The 19,582-nt window shown below is 39.0% G+C and overlaps 1 protein-coding gene across 2 annotated transcripts in view; it reads right to left on the reverse strand.

Moving 5' to 3' along the window:
• Positions 1 to 734: 734 nt before the first annotated feature.
• Positions 735 to 19,582, reverse strand: part of ECI2 (enoyl-CoA delta isomerase 2) — a 34,111-nt gene continuing 15,263 nt past the window's right edge. For both annotated transcript variants that reach the window (XM_082337624.1, XM_082337625.1), the window contains exons 2-10: positions 15,348 to 15,510; positions 13,977 to 14,075; positions 12,154 to 12,345; positions 11,259 to 11,328; positions 9,276 to 9,378; positions 7,520 to 7,640; positions 4,311 to 4,400; positions 2,087 to 2,230; positions 735 to 1,262 (exon numbers count right to left, since the gene is read on the reverse strand). In XM_082337624.1, the coding sequence (XP_082193750.1) occupies positions 1,107 to 1,262; positions 2,087 to 2,230; positions 4,311 to 4,400; positions 7,520 to 7,640; positions 9,276 to 9,378; positions 11,259 to 11,328; positions 12,154 to 12,345; positions 13,977 to 14,075; positions 15,348 to 15,510 (1,138 nt within the window). In that variant the 3' untranslated portion in view covers positions 735 to 1,106. The remainder of the gene's footprint in view (positions 1,263 to 2,086; positions 2,231 to 4,310; positions 4,401 to 7,519; positions 7,641 to 9,275; positions 9,379 to 11,258; positions 11,329 to 12,153; positions 12,346 to 13,976; positions 14,076 to 15,347; positions 15,511 to 19,582) is intronic.

The following is a 19,582-nucleotide window of genomic DNA, read 5'->3' on the forward strand; positions in this document are numbered from 1 at the left end:
TGCACCCCAGTGCTCCGGCACTCGCATCCAGACGAGAAACTGGCATCCACCTTGACCTCTGCTGCACCTACGCCAGCCTCCCTCTGCATCGCCCGCAGGCACCCGCTGCACCCCTGCTTTTATGTACGTACCTGCCTAAGCACACAGGGCCAGGACCAGCGCGCCGCCTTTTGGGTTTCTCACCATCGACGCTCTTGAGATCAGTGTCTAGAGCACTGAAATTAAAGATTTTTTTTTTTTTTTTTTCTACAACAATAAGCTCCTTGTCATTGAGAAGCTTTTCATGATGAGTAACTGCTGCTCCTCCACGATTTCCTTTTGTTAGCATGAATAAAACGTCTACCTCCTTCCAGCAGCCTGACCCTGTCCTCTGCAGTGCCTGGTATGCTCTCTACCCAAAGACATCCACGAACAGTGGAGAAATTTTCTGTTGAAAAATAATTATTTTGTTAATTTAACTCCAAAATGGCTATGATGAAAGGTCATACTATCTTTAATGGAATTTTTCACAGAAAAAGGGCAATATGAAGCAATTAATGGAAAAATATATTTAAGATTAGAACCATAAAGATCACTACAAACATCTTTGAGAATCTTCAAGTTATTCAAGTGAATACTTTTTGTAAGACTATTATATTAATACACCTCCAGGAACTACCTTCCCTCTCACTGAGGATGTTTAACAGAAGAAGTAAGAATCAGCACAACAGTAATTAAATACTTCTATTTATTTTTTCATTAATACAGTGTTTCCTTCCCCACAGATGAATAAAAAGAATCACTCATAAGACATTTATTGAAGAGCTATCAAAATATGGTGCTATTGAATCTGTTGCTTCTTTTGGAAGACAATCTGCTTTAGTCTTATTCAGAAACATCACTGCTGCCTACAGAATAATGAACCTTTTCTCCCCAACCTGAATACCCATAACGCATCCAAGGCCCATACCATTGTATTAATTTTATGAACCAGTTTTAACCCAGTACTCAGAACAGAAATATACCACATCAAAAGGTGTAAGAATTATTATTTGAAGAGAAAAGTTTATTAACAATAAGGGCAGCTTAAGCTATTGTCAAAAGGTGAATTATTCTACTGGTGAAGATCAGAGTTTTGATTTCTTCTGAAAGAAGCTGACAATAGCATTTACACATTCATCAGACAACCACCTCTCCTTCAGGACTTCACACTCTTTACTGTTGACTGCATGGAGCTTCTCCTTTTCCATGCTTCGTAACAGTTGCTTTGACACTGCCAAGGACTGGAGGAGAAAGAGAGGAACATTAGGAAGTTATGTTTTTTATACCTTAATTTAATGTTTCAGAAAATAGCACAATAAACACATTACAATTCAAACAGAGTTGTATTAACATTGTATTTTTTAGCTTTTAGCCAACCCTTTTGCTGGAAGTAATTATTGCATTTAATTACTAAGACTGCTAAAAAGGTGGAGGAGGTTCATGGGAAGCAAAACAGCAGTCCACTAAGTGCTCATAATCAGAGTAGATGGGCATAAGTAGCTAATTCTGTTCAACTGTCTGCAGTGCCAAATGCAACCTACATTATCAGCAGTTGCCACGAGTGTCTCCTCTTGTTCAATGTAACATAATACCATTGTGACTCACGTAGTTTTGCAAAACCCAAACTAGCAAGCAGGAGGACTCAATTCAGCAAAAAGGAAAGCCACCCAGCGTCATCTTGAGCACCCACACTGCACACAGTACCATTAATATTGCAGAACCAGTGATAAGGCTCTTAAACCTAAACTATTGCCAAAAAAAAACCCCCATAATCTAAGAGAAGGAACCCAAGGCACGCACAGAGATTCCAAGTGGATTAATTTTTAAGGCTTTTCAGGTATCGAATCTCTGTGTACAGTGCACTGTTTTAGACTCAGCCAGGGTAGAAGAGAGATATCTGTTTCACAGCAGCAGAGGGACAGGGACAGATCTGTGCTTGAAGGAAAATATATCGAGTCTTGTTATTTCAATTAAGGTGAAGTGAAACCAAGTAACAGGATAGGTTTGGCAGGAGGATTGGGAATGCTACAGGCTTACAAGGTGGAGAAAAAATTAAAATACTGACATTTTTGGGGAGGCTTGCATAAGCTTCTAATCTTGCCCAAACTTCCTTCTGAAAAGTGCTGTCGGGGAAGACTTCAGTCACAAGTCCCTGGGCACAGGCTTCTGCTGCAGTCAGCTTTTTATTGAAAAGCAAAATCTCATTTGCCTGTATAAAGAAAAGTAGAAAGTGTGATTCAATGAGACGCAAGACTTGAGTAATCTGACAGGAAAGGTACAAGCTTCCAAGTCACATTTATTTTACTCTCTTGCTCGTTAATGTCCGCCCTCTGAAAAGAACACAGAATCACAGAATAGGTGAGGTTGGAAGGGACCTCCAGATACTGTCTAGTTCAAACCCCCTGCCCAAGCAGGGTCAGCTGGAGCAGGCTGCCCAGGACTCTGTCCTGTTGGGTTTTGAGTATCTCCAAGGATGAAGACACTTCTCCAAGGATGAAGACTTCACGGCACCTCTGCACAACCTGTTCCCGTGTTTCACCACCCTCACTATAAAACTTTTTTTTTTTTTAAAGTTCAGATGGAAGTTCCTGTATTTCAATTTGTACCCCTTTCTTCTTGTCCTGTCACTGGGCACCACTGACAAGAATTTGTCTCCATCTTCTTTACACCCTCCCATCAGGTATTTATAAACAAGCCTTCTCTGCTCCAGGAAAAACAGTCCCAGCTCTCTCAGCCTCTTCTCATATGTAATATGCTCCAGTGCCTTAATCATCTTTGTGGCTCTTTGCTGGGCCTGCTCCGGTATGTCCATGTCTCTCTTGTAGCTGGAGCCCAGAGCCAAACACAGCACTCCAGCTGTGGTCTCTCCAGTGTTGAGCAGAGGGGAAGAATCACCTCCCTCAACCTGCTGGCAACGCTCTGTCTAATGCAATCCAGGATGCCGTTTGCTGCAAGGGTGCGTTGCTGGCTCATGGGCAACTTGTCCACCAGGACACACAGGTCCTTCTCTGCAAAGCTGCTTTCCAGTCAGTAAGCCCCCAGCAAGCGCTGGTCCGTGGGATTATTTCTTCCCAGGCACAGGACTCTGCTTTCTCCTCTGCTGAAGTCTATGAGATTCTCCAATTCTCCAGCCTGTCCAGGTCCCTTTGAATGGCAACGCATCTGGTGTGTCAACCATTCCTCTCAGTTCTGTATCACCTGTTGAGGGTGCACACAGTCCCATCATCCCGGCCATAATGAAGAGGTTACATAAGTATTAGACCCAGTATCAGCCCCTGGGCTACACCACTGGCGACTGGCCTCCAGCTCCTACTGTTCACCAAGAGTCTACATGTCTTTTTGAGCAGAGCTCCAAGGTTGTCACCTGAAATTACCGCATCATGAATATGTTTGCTCACTTCCTGCAGTGACTCCAAGATACCTAGAACATGTACTGGTAGGTTATAGCTCACTGAATAGACGACCCTTGATACTTGGATGTTTATGAAGCACTTGTTCTACTCCTTACAAGATTTACACCCAGCTCAACAAAAACACATTATATTAATGCAGGCAATAATATCAGATAAGTATTTGAAACTACCAATTTTTTTTCTGTGGGATATCAAAAGACCAGAAAGGAAGTTATGCCATTCTAAGAAAAGAAAATTTAGATTCTGCTGTCTCTCCTTTTTTTGCTTTGCGTTTTCTTCTTTTTTTTTTTAATTACTATTATTTAGTTTCCTTATTTCTAGAGCAGACAGAGAAAATAAGAGTATGGACAGAAGACCAATATATATTAGAACAAAACAGATCATCTAAAAGGTCTGTAAGTAAATACATAAATGGATTGTTTCACATTCACATTTGGAGGAATGGTTGAATACAAGTTTCCCACAGGGTTGGCAGAAACCACTGCAACACTTGCTCCCTTGCCTGATAAAGGCACCCTACCAAGACATTTCTTAAGAGTGCTCTTATTTTCTCATTTTAATCCTTCTTTACATCATTCCCTCTCATTGCTGGAAGAAAGATACAACTTTTTGCCATGTAGAAATTGTCTCCAGAAGGTGGAGGAAGCCATGGGAAAGAAAACCTTCATCAGTACCACAGTATGGCTTTACAAGCGGTCACTACTCTGCTATGGTGCCTGTGCTGACACTGTCATTACATTTCTTGATCTTTGTTTCAAAAGATATGAACAGGAACTTTCTTTGAGGACTCTTGCGGAGACTCCACCTGCTCTTACAGTTGGAGGATACCAACACGCAAAGGTCAGGTGACCCCACATACAGTGCAGACGTTCTTACCTTAGCTAAGCCCATGATTTTTGGAAACAGGTAAGAGGAACAACCTTCTGGGCTCTGTCCAAGTTGACTAAATGGGCTGTGAAATGTAGCCTGGGGAAAACAAACAAACAAACAAAAAAACCCAAAGCAAATCTCACAACAGAGCATAGGACTAAAGTAACTGATTTAGTTTTCATTTTAAAGCTTCTACTGTGACAGAGTTCACCAGAAATACATTTGAACTGTTACCATAATAGTCTTTAAATACCATTTGGTAACATTGTTTCATCCTCTCAGTGCACCTAAGAGCTGACTTTGTATAATTCAATTCCCTTATCATTAACAACCCCACTGATGAAGTTACCTTATTTGAATTCAGTACTTAGAGAAACTAATTTGGATGTGCAAAATCTTTACAGAATAGATGTTCATACACATCTGCACTAAAAGTTATTAAATACATAGCCCAAATAACTTAAGAGGTAAAGAGCATTTTGCTTTCTGTAGGCACACTAAGTTTATTCTACTCCTGAAAAATTCAAGTCGTTGAATCTTATGTCCTCAAATTTTATGCAAATTTTAAAAGAACCTGTGGCAGAAATGCATCATGGGATCATACAAAACAACACCCTAATTGCAAGTTAGAGCTGAAGTGAAGAATTTTATATTTTGACAACTTATATCAACTTCAGCAAGGAAGACAAAATGCTTGCCTTTATTTCCATTTAAAAATATGAACTGATACACAAAGAGTGCACAAGTTGCCAAAGCAGCTTTCACTGTAATAGAAGGTAATCATCTCTTACTGTACTGCAGATGGCCGTGCAGTAAGACAGATCAATAGACTCCCTAAGAAGAAAGTGACAATTAGATCATTGTAACAAAAGATTAGACATCTGCCAGGATACAGGCTAGTGTAATTGGTCCTGCTTTAGCAAGGGGAGATGAACTATACCATGAGTACAAACTGGCGCTCCAGGAACTGGAGCAAAATCCAGTGCAGAAGGCAATGTCAACTGACTGCCCAAAATGCTGATCTGTTGTCAGACTGGGCTGCGCAGTGTCCCGTAAATGTGGTTGGTAACGATCTGCTCTGGGAATACCTGGCTGAGAGTAAAACCAGATCCTGGACATAGGAAAGCTGGCTACTTCTGGAGTAGGTAGTCAATGCCTAAGGCACTCCAACCAAACTCCTGGAGAATGTGAAATTAAGTAGTAATTTGGATGAGAATGATCTTACTGCCCAGGAATTCACAACCCTGGAAAGGGAAGAATAGAGAACAACCACCTTTGAGAAGGCTTCAATAAACTTGAAGTTAATAGGAAAGTTCTCATGAAGACTAATCTAAGTGAAAAGCTAAGAAATCCTCAAAGAGCTGTTAACAAGGGCACAAGCAAAGCTGTCCCAGTGCAGGTAGGAAGGTACTAACAGATTGCCTCAGCTAAATCATGAGCTCATCACTGACTTCAAACACAAATACACAGAAAGTGAAAACTGCATCAGACAACTAAGTCTGAAATGAATGTAAGCATGCAGAGATTAAAAAAATAGAAATACAAGGCAAAAATAAGATGCATTTACCAATAGTTATGTATATGAGTAGTTCAAGTAGTTCAAGGAGGTTCACGGATGACTCTCAAAGTATGAAGTATGAATCCTTCAAGAAAGAAGGATACTACTAACAGGACAAAACATTTAATGCTTATTTGGATTAAACTTCAACTAAATCTATACTAACTTATGGCTGCAGGAGATATTATGCTGAGGGGGAAGTGATTAGAATTCAAGATATTCTTAATAAAGTGGCGAGGTACGAGTAAGAAGATGCTATTTAATACCGTCAAGTTAAAGTTTGGCACGAATAACGTGGTATACAGTATACGATATACAATAGGGACAACTGTTTAACTGGCAACTCTACAGTAAGGGATCCAGGTGTTATAGGAGATCACAAGTATGTAAATTAAGTAACATTGTGGGATGTCAAAACAGAAATACAGTCTGCAGAATGAGGAGAAATTGTTCTGCTCTATTTTGTATCAGTAAGACACGAGTTGAAGCGATGTGTCCAGTTTGTGCCACTATACTTAAAGAGACATGAAACAACTGGAAGGAGTCCAGAGGAATGTGACTGCAGGCCTAAAAGCACATAAGAAAAAACTGAATGAATTGCAGCTATTCAGCTCAAAAAAAGAAAAGATTGAGCAAGTGGATGTAAACCTGAGATATATCTAACAGCCTAAGTACACTGATGGCTAAGCACACTTATGGCTATTGTAAGGGAGGATGAAAATAGTCTTGTTCTTTAAATTCTGCAACAAGAAACAATAGGTTCACCCTGCAGCAAAAAAAGATCAGATGGGAGGGGAGGAAGAGGTAGAACCCAAGAATCTTCTAGTAAAAGAAGAGATCTAAGGACCAGAATAGACTGAATAAATCATGCACATTATACATGCCTATGTCAGGAGTGATGTGGTCCTAGCTGATCCTGTTACAGGGCAAGCAGAAGGACTTGGTCCCTTACAGCTCAACTTTCCTAAGTTTCACAGTGACAAACCCAATCCAGCAGGGACTTTGTGGAAAAATCTGACACAGCGCTGAAGCAGGAGTCAAAGTATCACCCATCATAGACACTTCTGCAAGCAAAAGCTTGCCTAAAATTAATTAAGACCTTGGGTTAAGTTCTGTATTCGTTTAATAACCTTATACAAATGAACAGCACAGAACATAAAAAAAATAAGCCATATAATGGGATTCTGTGCTATGCCTTAATATAGCTTTCGGTTATGTATTTGGCAAGTTTCCTTAAAAGGAATCTTAAGTTGAATAAATCAAAGCTTTTCCAAAGTTACTTTGGAACACAGAGTAGATAAAATGCCAGTTACTGCACTTCCATTCCTTAATAATCTTTTGCTCCCCCTCCCACACCTGAAAGGGGCCTTACAACCATCATTTCACATCAGCTACTCTTTACTTTACCCACTGATACAGTAAAGAGTTTCTAAATTGGAGTTAGTAACTTGATAACCATAACTACAGCAGGGAAATTCCACATGTGTTAACCACTGGCTGATGCACCCTGTGCTGGTAATTAATATAGGTGTTCCTTGATGTGATGTAAAAAGCCTTTACACTTGTTCTTTTCTGTCAGATTGCCCCAAACCAAATAATATTTGCTACAGAAAGAGGCTTAAAGGCTGCTTTGGGATCAGCTATGTAAGGTACTTACTCTGTCAGAAGCATAGACAATGTCACACAATCCAAGGACTGTTACGCAGATTCCAATAGCTGGGCCATTCACCACTGCAATCAGTGGTTTAGGAAAATCAATAAAATGACCCACGAACTCTCTAGAGAGAAGGAAAAGCAGAATGTAAGAGGCACATCCTAATCCTTTTCATCAAATATAAACAACTTTCAAAACACCTGATTAGATACTGCATAACAAAAACCATGAGCTAGATTCTATATAGCATATGGTTTTGTCCCTTTCCCAAATGCATTCTGACATAGAAAATAAGAACTATTTGAAATACCTGCATTTCCTTACCAACTAAGAACCAAGCATGTGGATGACAGCACAGCCTTCCTAGTTCCTGCAATGAGGTTATGAAAGCGCTGTCCTCTTCAGCTACAGTTACTGAATACAGCTCACTAACAAGAACCGTCCTTTGCCCTGTCTATCTATCTACCCATACATCCATCGCAACCCCACCCACGGGACAGCCATTCCCCTCACAGGTTCTGTTCTGCAGTGAAGCCCCAGCAGGCACCAAAATTGTGATGCTACAACACAGAATTCCCTAGCGCTGTTCCACCTGGGTTTGAGAAACGGTGTTTTGTTTCATTTGACAGCTACTTCTCGATCCAAGAAGTGCAAAATACATTCTCAAAATATAATATTTTTTCAAAAGTGAACAGTGTTGTAAAAACTCTACTTCTCTGGCATCTCTGCACATCAGCTGTAATGAAGCACTGTGCTTGTGTAACAGTAACAGCACAGCAAATAGTCTTCTCACAAGAGCAAGATGGAAGACCATAAAGCACACGTGAGACTCTGCATTGTGTTGAACACCCTACAAAACACTGCAGGCCGGAACGCTTGCCAGATACCACTGAATAACATCTTTGCAACAGATTCGGACTGCGTGATCATCACTTTGTAGGGGCAACTGTGATCCACAGACAGCTTGCCTAAATAAGAACTGCAAAACTGAGTACTTTACTTGCAGTTCATCTTTAAAATATAAACCAAAACCACTGTTTGCTTTCCTGTGTATTTTAGATTTTCCATCAATTGCAAGTGCTTGAGGAAGCAATCCAACTTGCAAGCATCTCAGATATAATCATCATACACAGAAGAAAAAGACAAAAATCTGCTTAAATAGGGAAGAAATGTGTTGCTTGTCCCAAAAAAAAATTTCACCCACTGTGTCAGATAATGCCCCCAGTCTCCTTGGCTGCACAAAATAAATTAGTTTAACAGGTAGATTCAGACTCAAAGATGGAATCAAGATCTCAGAACTGCTGGGCAATTTTGAACAAGTTCATTACACGTCATCTCTATTCAAAGTCATCTGATAGTGAAGGTATTTTGGCATGTTCTGCTAGTGTAGACACTGCTGGATATCAAAAAACCCACAAATTTTTCACTGCAGCTTACAAACAACACAGTCAAAATCATGTTTTTGTCATTATATCTGCATGTACTTGGGGACTAAAAAATAAAATCGAGTCTTTAGCATCACTGGACTTAAAAAGACTTAGAATATTAATCTCATTTCCTCATTTATTTCACACAATTAATACTACTTCTCCCACATGATCTTTGTGTTTGTGCACATAGTAAGTCCTTAGACACAGTCATCTCAATGGATGTATCACAGCATAACTGGGTCCCTGCTGTCGTGTTTTCTAACAATGCTTGCAGATTATATTTTACCCATTACAGTAACTTATGCATATATGAAATCAAGATGTTCTACTTGAGTAATACTGCTCCATCTTTTGCCATCTTCTCCATTTCACCGGGTTGGATATTAGTAAAGTTATTCAGATCATTTCCACTACTATAGTAGTCTCCATTTCCTGCAGAGAACACATACGAATAAATGCACCAATGGTTTCTGAGCAGGTCAGAGAAGAGAAGCTTCCATTTATTACATTTAAAAAAGAATTTCATTCTAAGTGTCTAACATTGTTAAGTAATTAGAGGGATTGTCTCAAAGTATACACACTACCTTAAAGGACATCTATGGTTTAAAAGTTAGTTTTGACTGACAATTCACTGAAAAACAATGGGTAAAAAGCCAAAGAATATTAAATTTGAAAGATCTGGAGGGGAAGGATTTTCTTTTTTCCGTAACAGTGTCAGATGGAAAAAAAATATTTTACTTCTTTCCCTCCATACTTGCTTAGGCTTTTTTCCTGTCAATTCACAAACATTCACACAATAAGATGTGAGAAACTTTTTTTTTTTAAACAGGAAAATGGAAATTTAAGTTTATGCATCTCCCTTCATCCCCCTTCAAACTGATGAAGGAATCAAAAGTAGACAGAATAACCTATTTAATATGTGCCAGAAGTTTCACATTTTTTATGACCAATTAAGGAAAAGACACTGCATTCTAAGAAGACTGACAGCACTGCATTGAAATCATTGTACTGAAAGATGTATTCTTCAATAAGAAGCAGATAACCTGTTAGCGAATGTGTAAGTCAGTTTGAGACACCATCAAAAAAGCAAGGAGTGTTTAAAAGCTAGACTGCATGATTTAATTGCCTAAATCACCCTGTGTTCCGTGAAGACATTCACAGGACGGGACCTTTCACTGGTTTGCACGTCCATTACTTTACGCTGCAGTGCTCTTACTAACTACATAAAATGGAACAGAAAGGTTTGTGCAGGAGTGTTTGCTATTTACTCCTAGCTATATATGTGTTACGCATTCCAGTTGTGCAAACTATGATTCTCATTTTGTAAGGGTTGTTGTGGCTAGTCGTTGCTACTGAAAGGAAATTCAGCATCCTGGGAATACAAGGTGTTGGTAAAGAAGACAGTGGAGAAGAATACGTATGCAATTACCTCAGATGTAATGAGTAAATGGGTTTAAGCCCAAATTCACCTTGCGTCCACACTACTTAGCTGCCAGCCAAAACTCAAGCTTTGGCTAATTTCCTAAACGCACACCTATCTGCAACAAGGATGAGCCAGACAGGCAGCGCCTGCCCTCAGGCATTCTGTCCCTCCTGCCTGCCCTTGCCACTGTGTCAGCATCAGAGATGCTCCAAAGGGTCCTCTAAAAAATCCAAACGACATGTCCCCAAAGCAGCTAGACTTCACAGGCAGTATGAGTTTGGGCTGCCCTTTCACATTGTTGCTGCAGCCATCCAGCTGCACACGTCTGGTGACGGGGATGTATACAGCTGGACAAGGTTGCAGTTTGCCTGGCCAATCCTTTCCTATGGCAGCCACAGGAAAAAAAAAAAATCAACACGAAGTATCAGTTTTTTCTGATGATCATAGGTAAATATGCAGTGTAAACTTTCTACTGGCCGTGCCAGCGCAGGATTTGAGTGGCTTGTTTTTACTATGTTCCAATGTATCACAAAGGTAGAGAATATTGACTAAACCCATACCAATGAACTTCAAAAGCAGTAGTGAAGATGTTGTGGAGCAGATATATCAGCTACTCAAAAGTAATAAAAGTCCTTAGGAGTATTCCATGTCTATCTTCTCATCTCAGAAAGATGTTTTGATGTAACAGCAAGCTTGCTAAAGAATTTGAAACACCACCTTGAGAGAATTTTGTCAAAACACTTTGGAAAATCCTTGGTCTATACTAGGGGAAAGAATTTCCTCACTTACACAATTCAATCTTAGTTTAAATACAGGTAGATAGCTCACGTCAGTACTGTACTTTGGCATAATATAAACAAATCTAAGAGAGGCATATGAAGTGTGGTACCAGTAATAACTGCTATGGTAGAATCATCCTTGCCAGCTTCTTCAAGCGCTTTGATAATTTCTCTGTACATCTGCATAAGAAGAAAATCAACAAAATACAAATGTGATGCTGCAAAAGATCATAAAAAGGAGATTCACACTGACAACAAGGAACTTGAGAGACAGATTAACTATGGTCTTTTTAAGTATAAAAAAAAAATTTGCATCCACAGACAGTTAAGTATTACATGTGAGGTATTTCTGACCATAGAGACACATGCTTGCAATCCTCAAGACTTTCAATGCAAATCTAAAGGACAAAATAAGGTCCTTTGGAAAACAGACATTAAACAGCTAGTTTTAAAACCTGAGAAGTAGTTTAAGTGGGCAAAATAATACATTAAAGAATTAGCAGCAGTTGAGTGAAGTCCCTGTTCTGGTATCTTTGCAATTGTGACGCAAGATGATCACATTTCCAACAGGATGGACCTCCTCGTGAAGATAGCTATGGGAACTGAAAGACTATCTAGGCATACACGCAACAGTGCTGAGCCAAAGTAGGCTCCACACATGCTTGGTTATACATAAGGCTACACTCAAATCTTGTATCCACAAAACACGCTAGTCTTCCTGCAGCTTGCCATTTTAGTTTAGTGCAGACCATAATCCTATAAGTTTGAAAAAAACCAAGAGACACAGAAAAGTCCAATCTGCAAAATTTTAGCTGAATGGTTTCATTTTGTACTGGATATTTATTCCCTAGGTTGTCATCGGAGTTGAGATACTAAGCCCTCATTAAATTCAGACCACCTTGCTTCAGTCAGTTCTGCTCAACCTGTAGTAATGATTCTTTAGAAACTTAAGTAGCTTACCCAAGAAAATAAAAATCACTAATCCTCCCAAGTTAATTTCTTTACCTTATGGTTGATGGCATTTTTCCTATCAGGTCGGTTAAACATTATCTTTGTGATATTGTTTTTGGTGGTAACTAATATTGTTTCATAGCCATCATGTCTGCTCTCTTCTGGAGAAGAATCTTTCTTCTGGCCAGCAGATTCTGCAGAGACCAGACTTGAGACGAGTTCAGTGTATTTCTGTCTGGCATTATCCTGTAATGAAAGAGAAGAAAAAAAAAAAAGAAAAAAAAAAATCACACAAGATTATCAAAGGCTGAAATGGAAATCAGTTTGTTATGCTATTCATAAAATGGGTATCTGGGGGAGGGGAGGGCGGAAGGGAACTGTGCTTCAGGACAAAGGCAACAACAAAAATCTCAATTAGAAAGCATTCTAATTAGGCCGAGAAGAGGAACATGCTATATTAAACACTGCAGATCATGCTTAAAGTCATCTGTAAAGTGGCAGCAATGGATCCACAAAATAAAAGCACGTAGATGTCGGGATGCTGGCATTTATTTTGTTGGAGAAGTGCCCCCATCCATGCCTAAGATTACCAGAGAGACCTTTGTCACATTCCCAGCATTTACACATTTCTATGGATCCTTTGTTTCTGCTTACCAGTTGGACATTTCTCCAACAAAATAGAAGTTTTTATTTTAGAACATGTGTTGCTGAAAATGAGAGCTGAAATGGGTCTATGGCATTTTAAAATTGCTTGAAGACACTAGTTTTCATTTAGCACAAACATGACATGCAAAAGCCTAAAGAATCCTGCCTCCCTATTTCTACAGTAATTTAAACAAATTGTAAGTTCTTGGTTGTTACAGCCCATTTTCTTGGAAGGATAATACACTTCAAACAATTCTATAATCCATAATCTGTATCACATGAAATTGTCTATTCCATCTCCACTATAACCTCAAGAGCAGATTGTTTTCCTTAAGTGTTTCTTGGCTATTCCTAAAAGCTGCAGAGCCATCTCAAAAAAAACCAAAAAACCAAAATACACCCCAAAAACCCCAAAGCAGCACAAGAATGTTATGTTCATGAAATTACGCAAGCATGCTTTCTTTTAAAAGAAAAAAAAGCAAAAACCCCCTCTGTATTAAGCAGTATCTTTGACTGACTTCAGAAACTACTCCTGAAGAGCAGGCCTAATGCAGCAGTGACACAGCTGGTTTGTAAATCTTATGTTTCCTTCATTTAATAGTAGCTAAAGAAACTGTGGTAGCTATGTGCGCTATCAGACTTACTACAGTCTGCATGAAAAAAGAACACTTATGTATGCTTGCATCTATATTCTTCCTGCTCACTTCACTTGAAGTAAAGACTTCTCTAAAGGTTAAGAAAGGTATTAAAGATGTCAAGATACACCAAGAAAGAATGAAGAGAGGCTCTCAATACACCACTTTTTTCTAGTCTTCTAGTCAGTGGCATAAAAGGCTGACTTTTTAAAATGACAAAGTTATAAATATGCTGGATTCACAGATTTGCTCTTTGTTGTAAGAGCAGAGAAGCTCAATCTCTCTTTCTTAAAGGGAAGAGCAGAATAGAACATAGTGTGAAAAACACTATTTTTACTGAAAGTCAACACACATGTAAGATACCTTACACTGGTACAAGCTGGTAGTAATAATGTAGAACTAGGCTTACACAGTAGAAAAAACTCCAAACATTGAAGCAGTGAAATGACTGTAGAATACAGTACAAAACATTTTGGTGTCTGAAGCAGAGTCACTCAACTAGCATATAATATGCTTAGACATCAACCATTCACTTAGAGACCAGGCATTTCAAGGTAGAGTAATCTACAAAGTATCTAAGTATCTACGTATCATCACCTGAGACAAATTGCCAAGAGAATTCCATGCATCCCACTTGGCTTTCTTGACAAAGTCCAGCATACCTGGTTTTGGAGAACTGCAGGGACCTTCAGTAGCCTGAAAAGAGAGTGAAACAAAACTTGTTTAAACCTTTGATTAAAGTTCAGACGCCTTGGTAGAAAAGATGACGACTGTTAGGAATAGTTATCTGATCAGGATGCAGAATTCAACTCTGGGACAGAAGGACTACCTAGTGGTTTGGCAATATTCAGACAGTTCACATACTGTGAAGGTTTCGGTGTCTGCTATTTCCTAATACCTGATGCGGGGCATTCAGAAGCACCTAACCAATATGAGACACTAGTTTCCAAAACGCCCATGTATGTTAAGTTCTCCCATCTCAAAAATTCTGGAAGTTTTATACTTAAAAAGAAAGTTAAAGACTTGTAAGCTGTGTGAACAAAGAAACCATTGCATAGGATCTATTAAGGTGAATCTTACTTCAAAAGTTGGTCCTACTATGAGCAAGGGCGTTGGACCAGTTGAACTGCAAGAGTCCGAGCTATCCTGAAGTATTCTATGACTGGTTTTCCTGAAGAAAAGTACACTATTGCAGAGAAATATTTCAAGTGGGAGGTAGGAAAGAAAGAATACATTTATGAGCTCATTATTATTAATTAGTAAAACTACCCGGAACAGTCAGCTAAGTGTTTATTTAAAGGAGCAACTGATTGCCAGCTTCTCTATAACAAGCCACAGCCTGTACTGACCCTGCAGCCAATCTTGATCCACAAATCCTTCCCCAAGTACCAGTACAAACCCCGCTAAGGACTTGCAGCTATTTCTACAAAGGTCTCCTTCCATGCCATAGTAAAGAATAACCTTCACTCAAAGCGTGGAGGAACAAACAGTTCCTCGAATTAAAAAAAAAAAAAAAAAAAAAAAAAAAAAAAAAGGAAAGAAAAAACCCCCAGAAATCAACCTTCCAATGTCAACACCATTATAGGCCCAGCTGACTGACTGTAGATACAAAAAATTTAAGAGGAAGCATGTGGCATACTCTTTTTTTCCTAGGCATAAGCCATTTTCCAGAGCTGCATCAATATATGCTATATTATATGGAAGGCATCACACAATTGATGTAAATTGGCTCTATTTCTTTGCATAAAGGTTTCCATTCAAAGCATGATTTATCAGATGAAACAGATTTGGCTTCCCTCGGAATTCAGTCAGGGTTTGAGGGGCTGGCATTTCAAGAACAATTTGAGCACGTGAAGAGCTTGTTAAGACACAATATATTTGAACAATGCCTATTTTAAGTAAATATTTTACAGGTCCATCCCCTCAGATTACAAATGCTGCTTGTGAAACAAAGTAAGTCAAGCCTACCTGTTTAAACAAAGCATAGAGCTTCAACTTAGTTTCATTCCCAGGATCCTTTTTCAAAAGCTTCAGTTGTTCTTGAGCTTTTTCAAAGTCTTTCTGGCTGACTTGCATGGTGGCTGCAGTCATGTGCAGGTGAATTGCTGGAATGCAAGCAGCTTGCGCTCGCCTGTTAGTATATGGAAAAAAAATCCCATTGCTTGGTTTTTGTGTAAGACTAGAGGAGAAACAAATATGCTGCTTTTTAAAAATGTTTAAAGTAAACATAAAACATCAAATATTTGTACCTGAAGTGATTAACACAACAACAACAACAACACAAGATACTATAAATTACAAGAAAGTTGCTTTAGAAGTTTGCTTTAGCTGCAACATAATTAACCTCTGGAGAACATGACATTATCTCTCTCTAGTATGTAAATTACTAGATTTAATGCTGCCAGATGACAAAGGAACTGCAGTGATATACCAGATGATCATCTATAGACCAGTAAACGGCTGTAGTGGTAAACTAATGTTTTGCTGTTTCTGGAATAAATCAGAGCCCTACAGGTTCTGTCCATGACAAACAAATAAGAAATACACAACACTTTTATTATTGGTTTAAATCTCTATATGCAATATTAACAGCTTTATACATCTATGAATTAAAACGAGTATGCAGCCTATCTGTTTTTTGTGATCTTTTCAAGTTTTTGTGCTTCTATCTAGAAACACTTCAGTCTGAAAGCCTGGTTGTCCAATCACGGCAGCATAACTGAAGGCTAATTTCAAAATTTACTAGGGAAACACCCTGTAGACACTTGAAAAAAAGAGGTGGTCAAAATATTCTGGGAGAAGAACTCTGCACCAGAAAAAAGGTAATTACATTAAAAAAAAAAAAACCAAAAAAAAACCACCCAAGCCCCACTCCAAAGAACCAAACCTAACCCAAACCTATAATGCTTTGTAAAAGCACATTTACTTCAACAGAGTTTGGAATCAAAAGCCATGAAGTCTAATAATTTTGCCTTGTTCCAATAAGGCAAAAGCATGTTGTGTCAGCTTTCTTTGGTTAAATTGCAATATACATAAGTATTTTTATTATTTTTAAAATGTTAGCAGTTTATGTATCCATGTTCCTTCTCTATGTTAGTAAAAAAAGCACAAAAATCCCACAACTTTCCCCATTTTAACTTACAGACACAGCTGCTATATTAGAACATCATATAGTTTCATAACCAGTCACATTTGAAAAATTAATGATCTCAAATGCAGATAGATAGAATGTTTAATCATTAATCTAGTCTGTTAACATTTCAGTTATAGAACCATCATTTAAAGATCATACCTAACATGAAAATTCTGCCGCCTTATACACACCTAATGAGAATTTTAGAGACATTCTACTGCCTACATTGAAAACATGCTCATTGCTCTTGTTTCTTAAATATAATCTATTTTCTGTTGCAAGCCTAAGAGTTGCAGGCAGGAAGTGTGAAGAATGCCAACTGTGTCCAATTAATTTTATTACTCTTTCATTTCATGCAGATAGAAGATTTTAGTTGTCTTGTAAAAATGTTTGTAAGATCTATTGTTTTTAGGTCCTATTACAGCCCTTTTGTATTAATAAAATCTAAGTTCCTGGTATTTCGGGGCTACTGAGTTTGAATGACAGAAACGGAAAGAATATTTTCTGTTACATATAGAAATTCTTTCAAAAAGAAAGAATTCCAGAATCTGCTTCAAGATTTTACGCTCATAAAAAGAAATCTATCTGAACAATACAAAATGGAATAGGCTATCAAAAACTGTTTCAGGAACAGAAAGTGTTCTTACTTAAATCGATCAGCTGTAGGCCTCTATTAACATAGCAGTGCACCCAGACAGATGTGAGTTAACCATCTGCCAGTTTATCTAACGTTCAAACTGATGTGTTCAGAAGACTGTGTCAGAGTGTAAAAAGTTTATCCCTTAACCAACTGGGAGGCTATTTAGCCAACTTGCAGACTTCACCTCCGGCATCAATAAAAGCCCTTTGACAGGAAAAAAATGTACTAAACGGATACAGATACAAGTTTTTTAGTACTAAGTTTCTTTGATTAGTCTGTCCTGGAGCCACAGAACATGATGCTCACTTTCAGATCCTATCCCCAAACATGTTTTTAAAGTCACATTTACAGGAAGAAGAAAATGAGAGTGCAGGAAGATGATTAGTGGCTTGTTTTGGGTTTTTTTTTTGCTCCAGTTTTGCCAGCCATCTCTGGAACTACTTAAATGCTGCTGTTCCCAAGACGACCTGCGTATCTGGTAGAAATTTTTTTGTCAGTCTAGGCAGTGACTATACTGAAGTGGATTCAGTGTTTAAAAAAGGAGATTTGGGTTTACATGTTTGACAATCTAGACTTCACTCCAGCTTGGTTATGGTTACTCTTATAAATAGGCTTTAAGAATCTCTTTTATATACAATTTGACAGTGACCATAAATTAACAAGAGTTGAGGATGGGCAGCTGGGGAGAGGGGAACAGCACAGCAGCCAGTCTTGAAGGTATGTACGCACATATATTCAGGGTTAAGGGTTTTGGTGTTTAGTAGGTCACAAGTTCTCTTCCTTATTAAGGATGCAAAGCGGACAAGTTAGAAGAGGATGAGAAAACAACTAGGTGAATAAAAAAAATCTGGCTGGGGAAAAGTGGAATGATCTTTCAGTAAGTCCACACTCAGAGCTATTTTCCTGTGCTGTTTGGTTATATCCAGTTTTACATCTTAGCTACAAAAATGTTTGGGTAAAGTACGTTACCTATCTACTTCAAATACTCCATCTTCCATTCTTCTTTTCCTCCTACCTACTGCTTTATAATAGGAGATTGTACAACTTAGCTGTTTATTAAAGTCTAAAGTTTATAAGAAAAGGCCTCTTTTCTTTAGTTCTTCCTTGCTGCTTGTAGCTCAGTTCTCTGCAGGATATCTATGATTCAGTCCTTTCTCTCTGCCTTCTGATCTCAGAGGACATTTACTATACGTTGGTGATGATCACCAGTTCTCAAAATGCTAAGGCTAAGCTGGCTGCTACTATTTCTCTATTAAAATAACAAAGGATGAAAATAGAAAGGAGAAATTAAGTTATTTCACAATTTATTCATCTTGGGCAGGACCTCATTCTTCAGAGAGATACACAAAATACAGGAGCAGAGCTCCTTGACCCGAAGTAGATCACATAAAGAGCAAGGAGGAGGTGACTCACCACCTGTCAGCACACACAGCAGCACCGCCATCTCTGGGACCACCCAGTGACGCTGTGCCATGATCCCAAAGACCGAGGAGCAGGAAAGGCTGCTGCTGCAGCCTGCTACAGGGAGGACTTACTCCCTCCATCTGCTGCTCCCTTGCTGTGAGACTGAATGCTTCTTACTCCCTCACTGAGCAAATCCATGCAGCATTTTAGCAGCCTCACTGAAACTACGCAAGATTTTGCCAAAACACCACAAGGCAGGCAGAGAGCCTGGAACCTGACCTACAAACCACTGATGTCGAACCTGCACTTGTTTCAGTCCAAGCAGAAAAAGAAGCCTAGGAAAGGCAATCAAAAACCCCTCTGTATTCCCCCTTCTCATCTACTCGCTGCAACAAAGCTAAATGACTTCCTTCGCAAAGTTTCCTCTCTTTATTGCCTTGCACATTGCAGGCAATTAGCTGCCACTGCCCCACTGCTACAAATTACCTTTGTTGTACTGGCACCCATGGAAGAGCAGTGAGGGCCCAGCAACCTCCCCCAGCTGGGTAAAAAAAAACAGCTCCCACGAGAGAGAGAGAGAGAGAGAGAGAGAGAGAGAAGCAAGAGGAGTCACAACTTGGCAGAGCAGCCACGAAGTCCACGCGCACTCCTGCAAGATCGTTCACTTGGTACTTCGCAAGCTGTACGCTCTGAAAAAAGAAATAAATCCTGGGCATCACTGCCTGAACCTGAAACATCCAGCCTGACAATAATTTCATATTTATTCCCTTGCCTTAGACATCTCCTTGTTCCCATTCAGTCATTCTGGATATCTTGCAAGCCCATCCTATTCATTCCACCTGTTCACATAAATGTCTCTTTTCCTGATAAACTTTCAAACATAAGGCTCTTAATTAAGATTTCTAAAGTCAATTACACTGAAAGTAGTGTATCACTGTTTAGCAAAGACTGCAAAGCCTGTTAAAGACACAGCCCCTCATTACAGTGTAGTTCTATCACTTGTATAAGGACTTTTACGGAGTTAAA

Source organism: Platalea leucorodia (genome assembly GCF_965183815.1).
Source record: "Platalea leucorodia genome assembly, chromosome: 1".
In the NCBI taxonomy this organism is placed as follows: Eukaryota; Metazoa; Chordata; class Aves; order Pelecaniformes; family Threskiornithidae; genus Platalea; species Platalea leucorodia.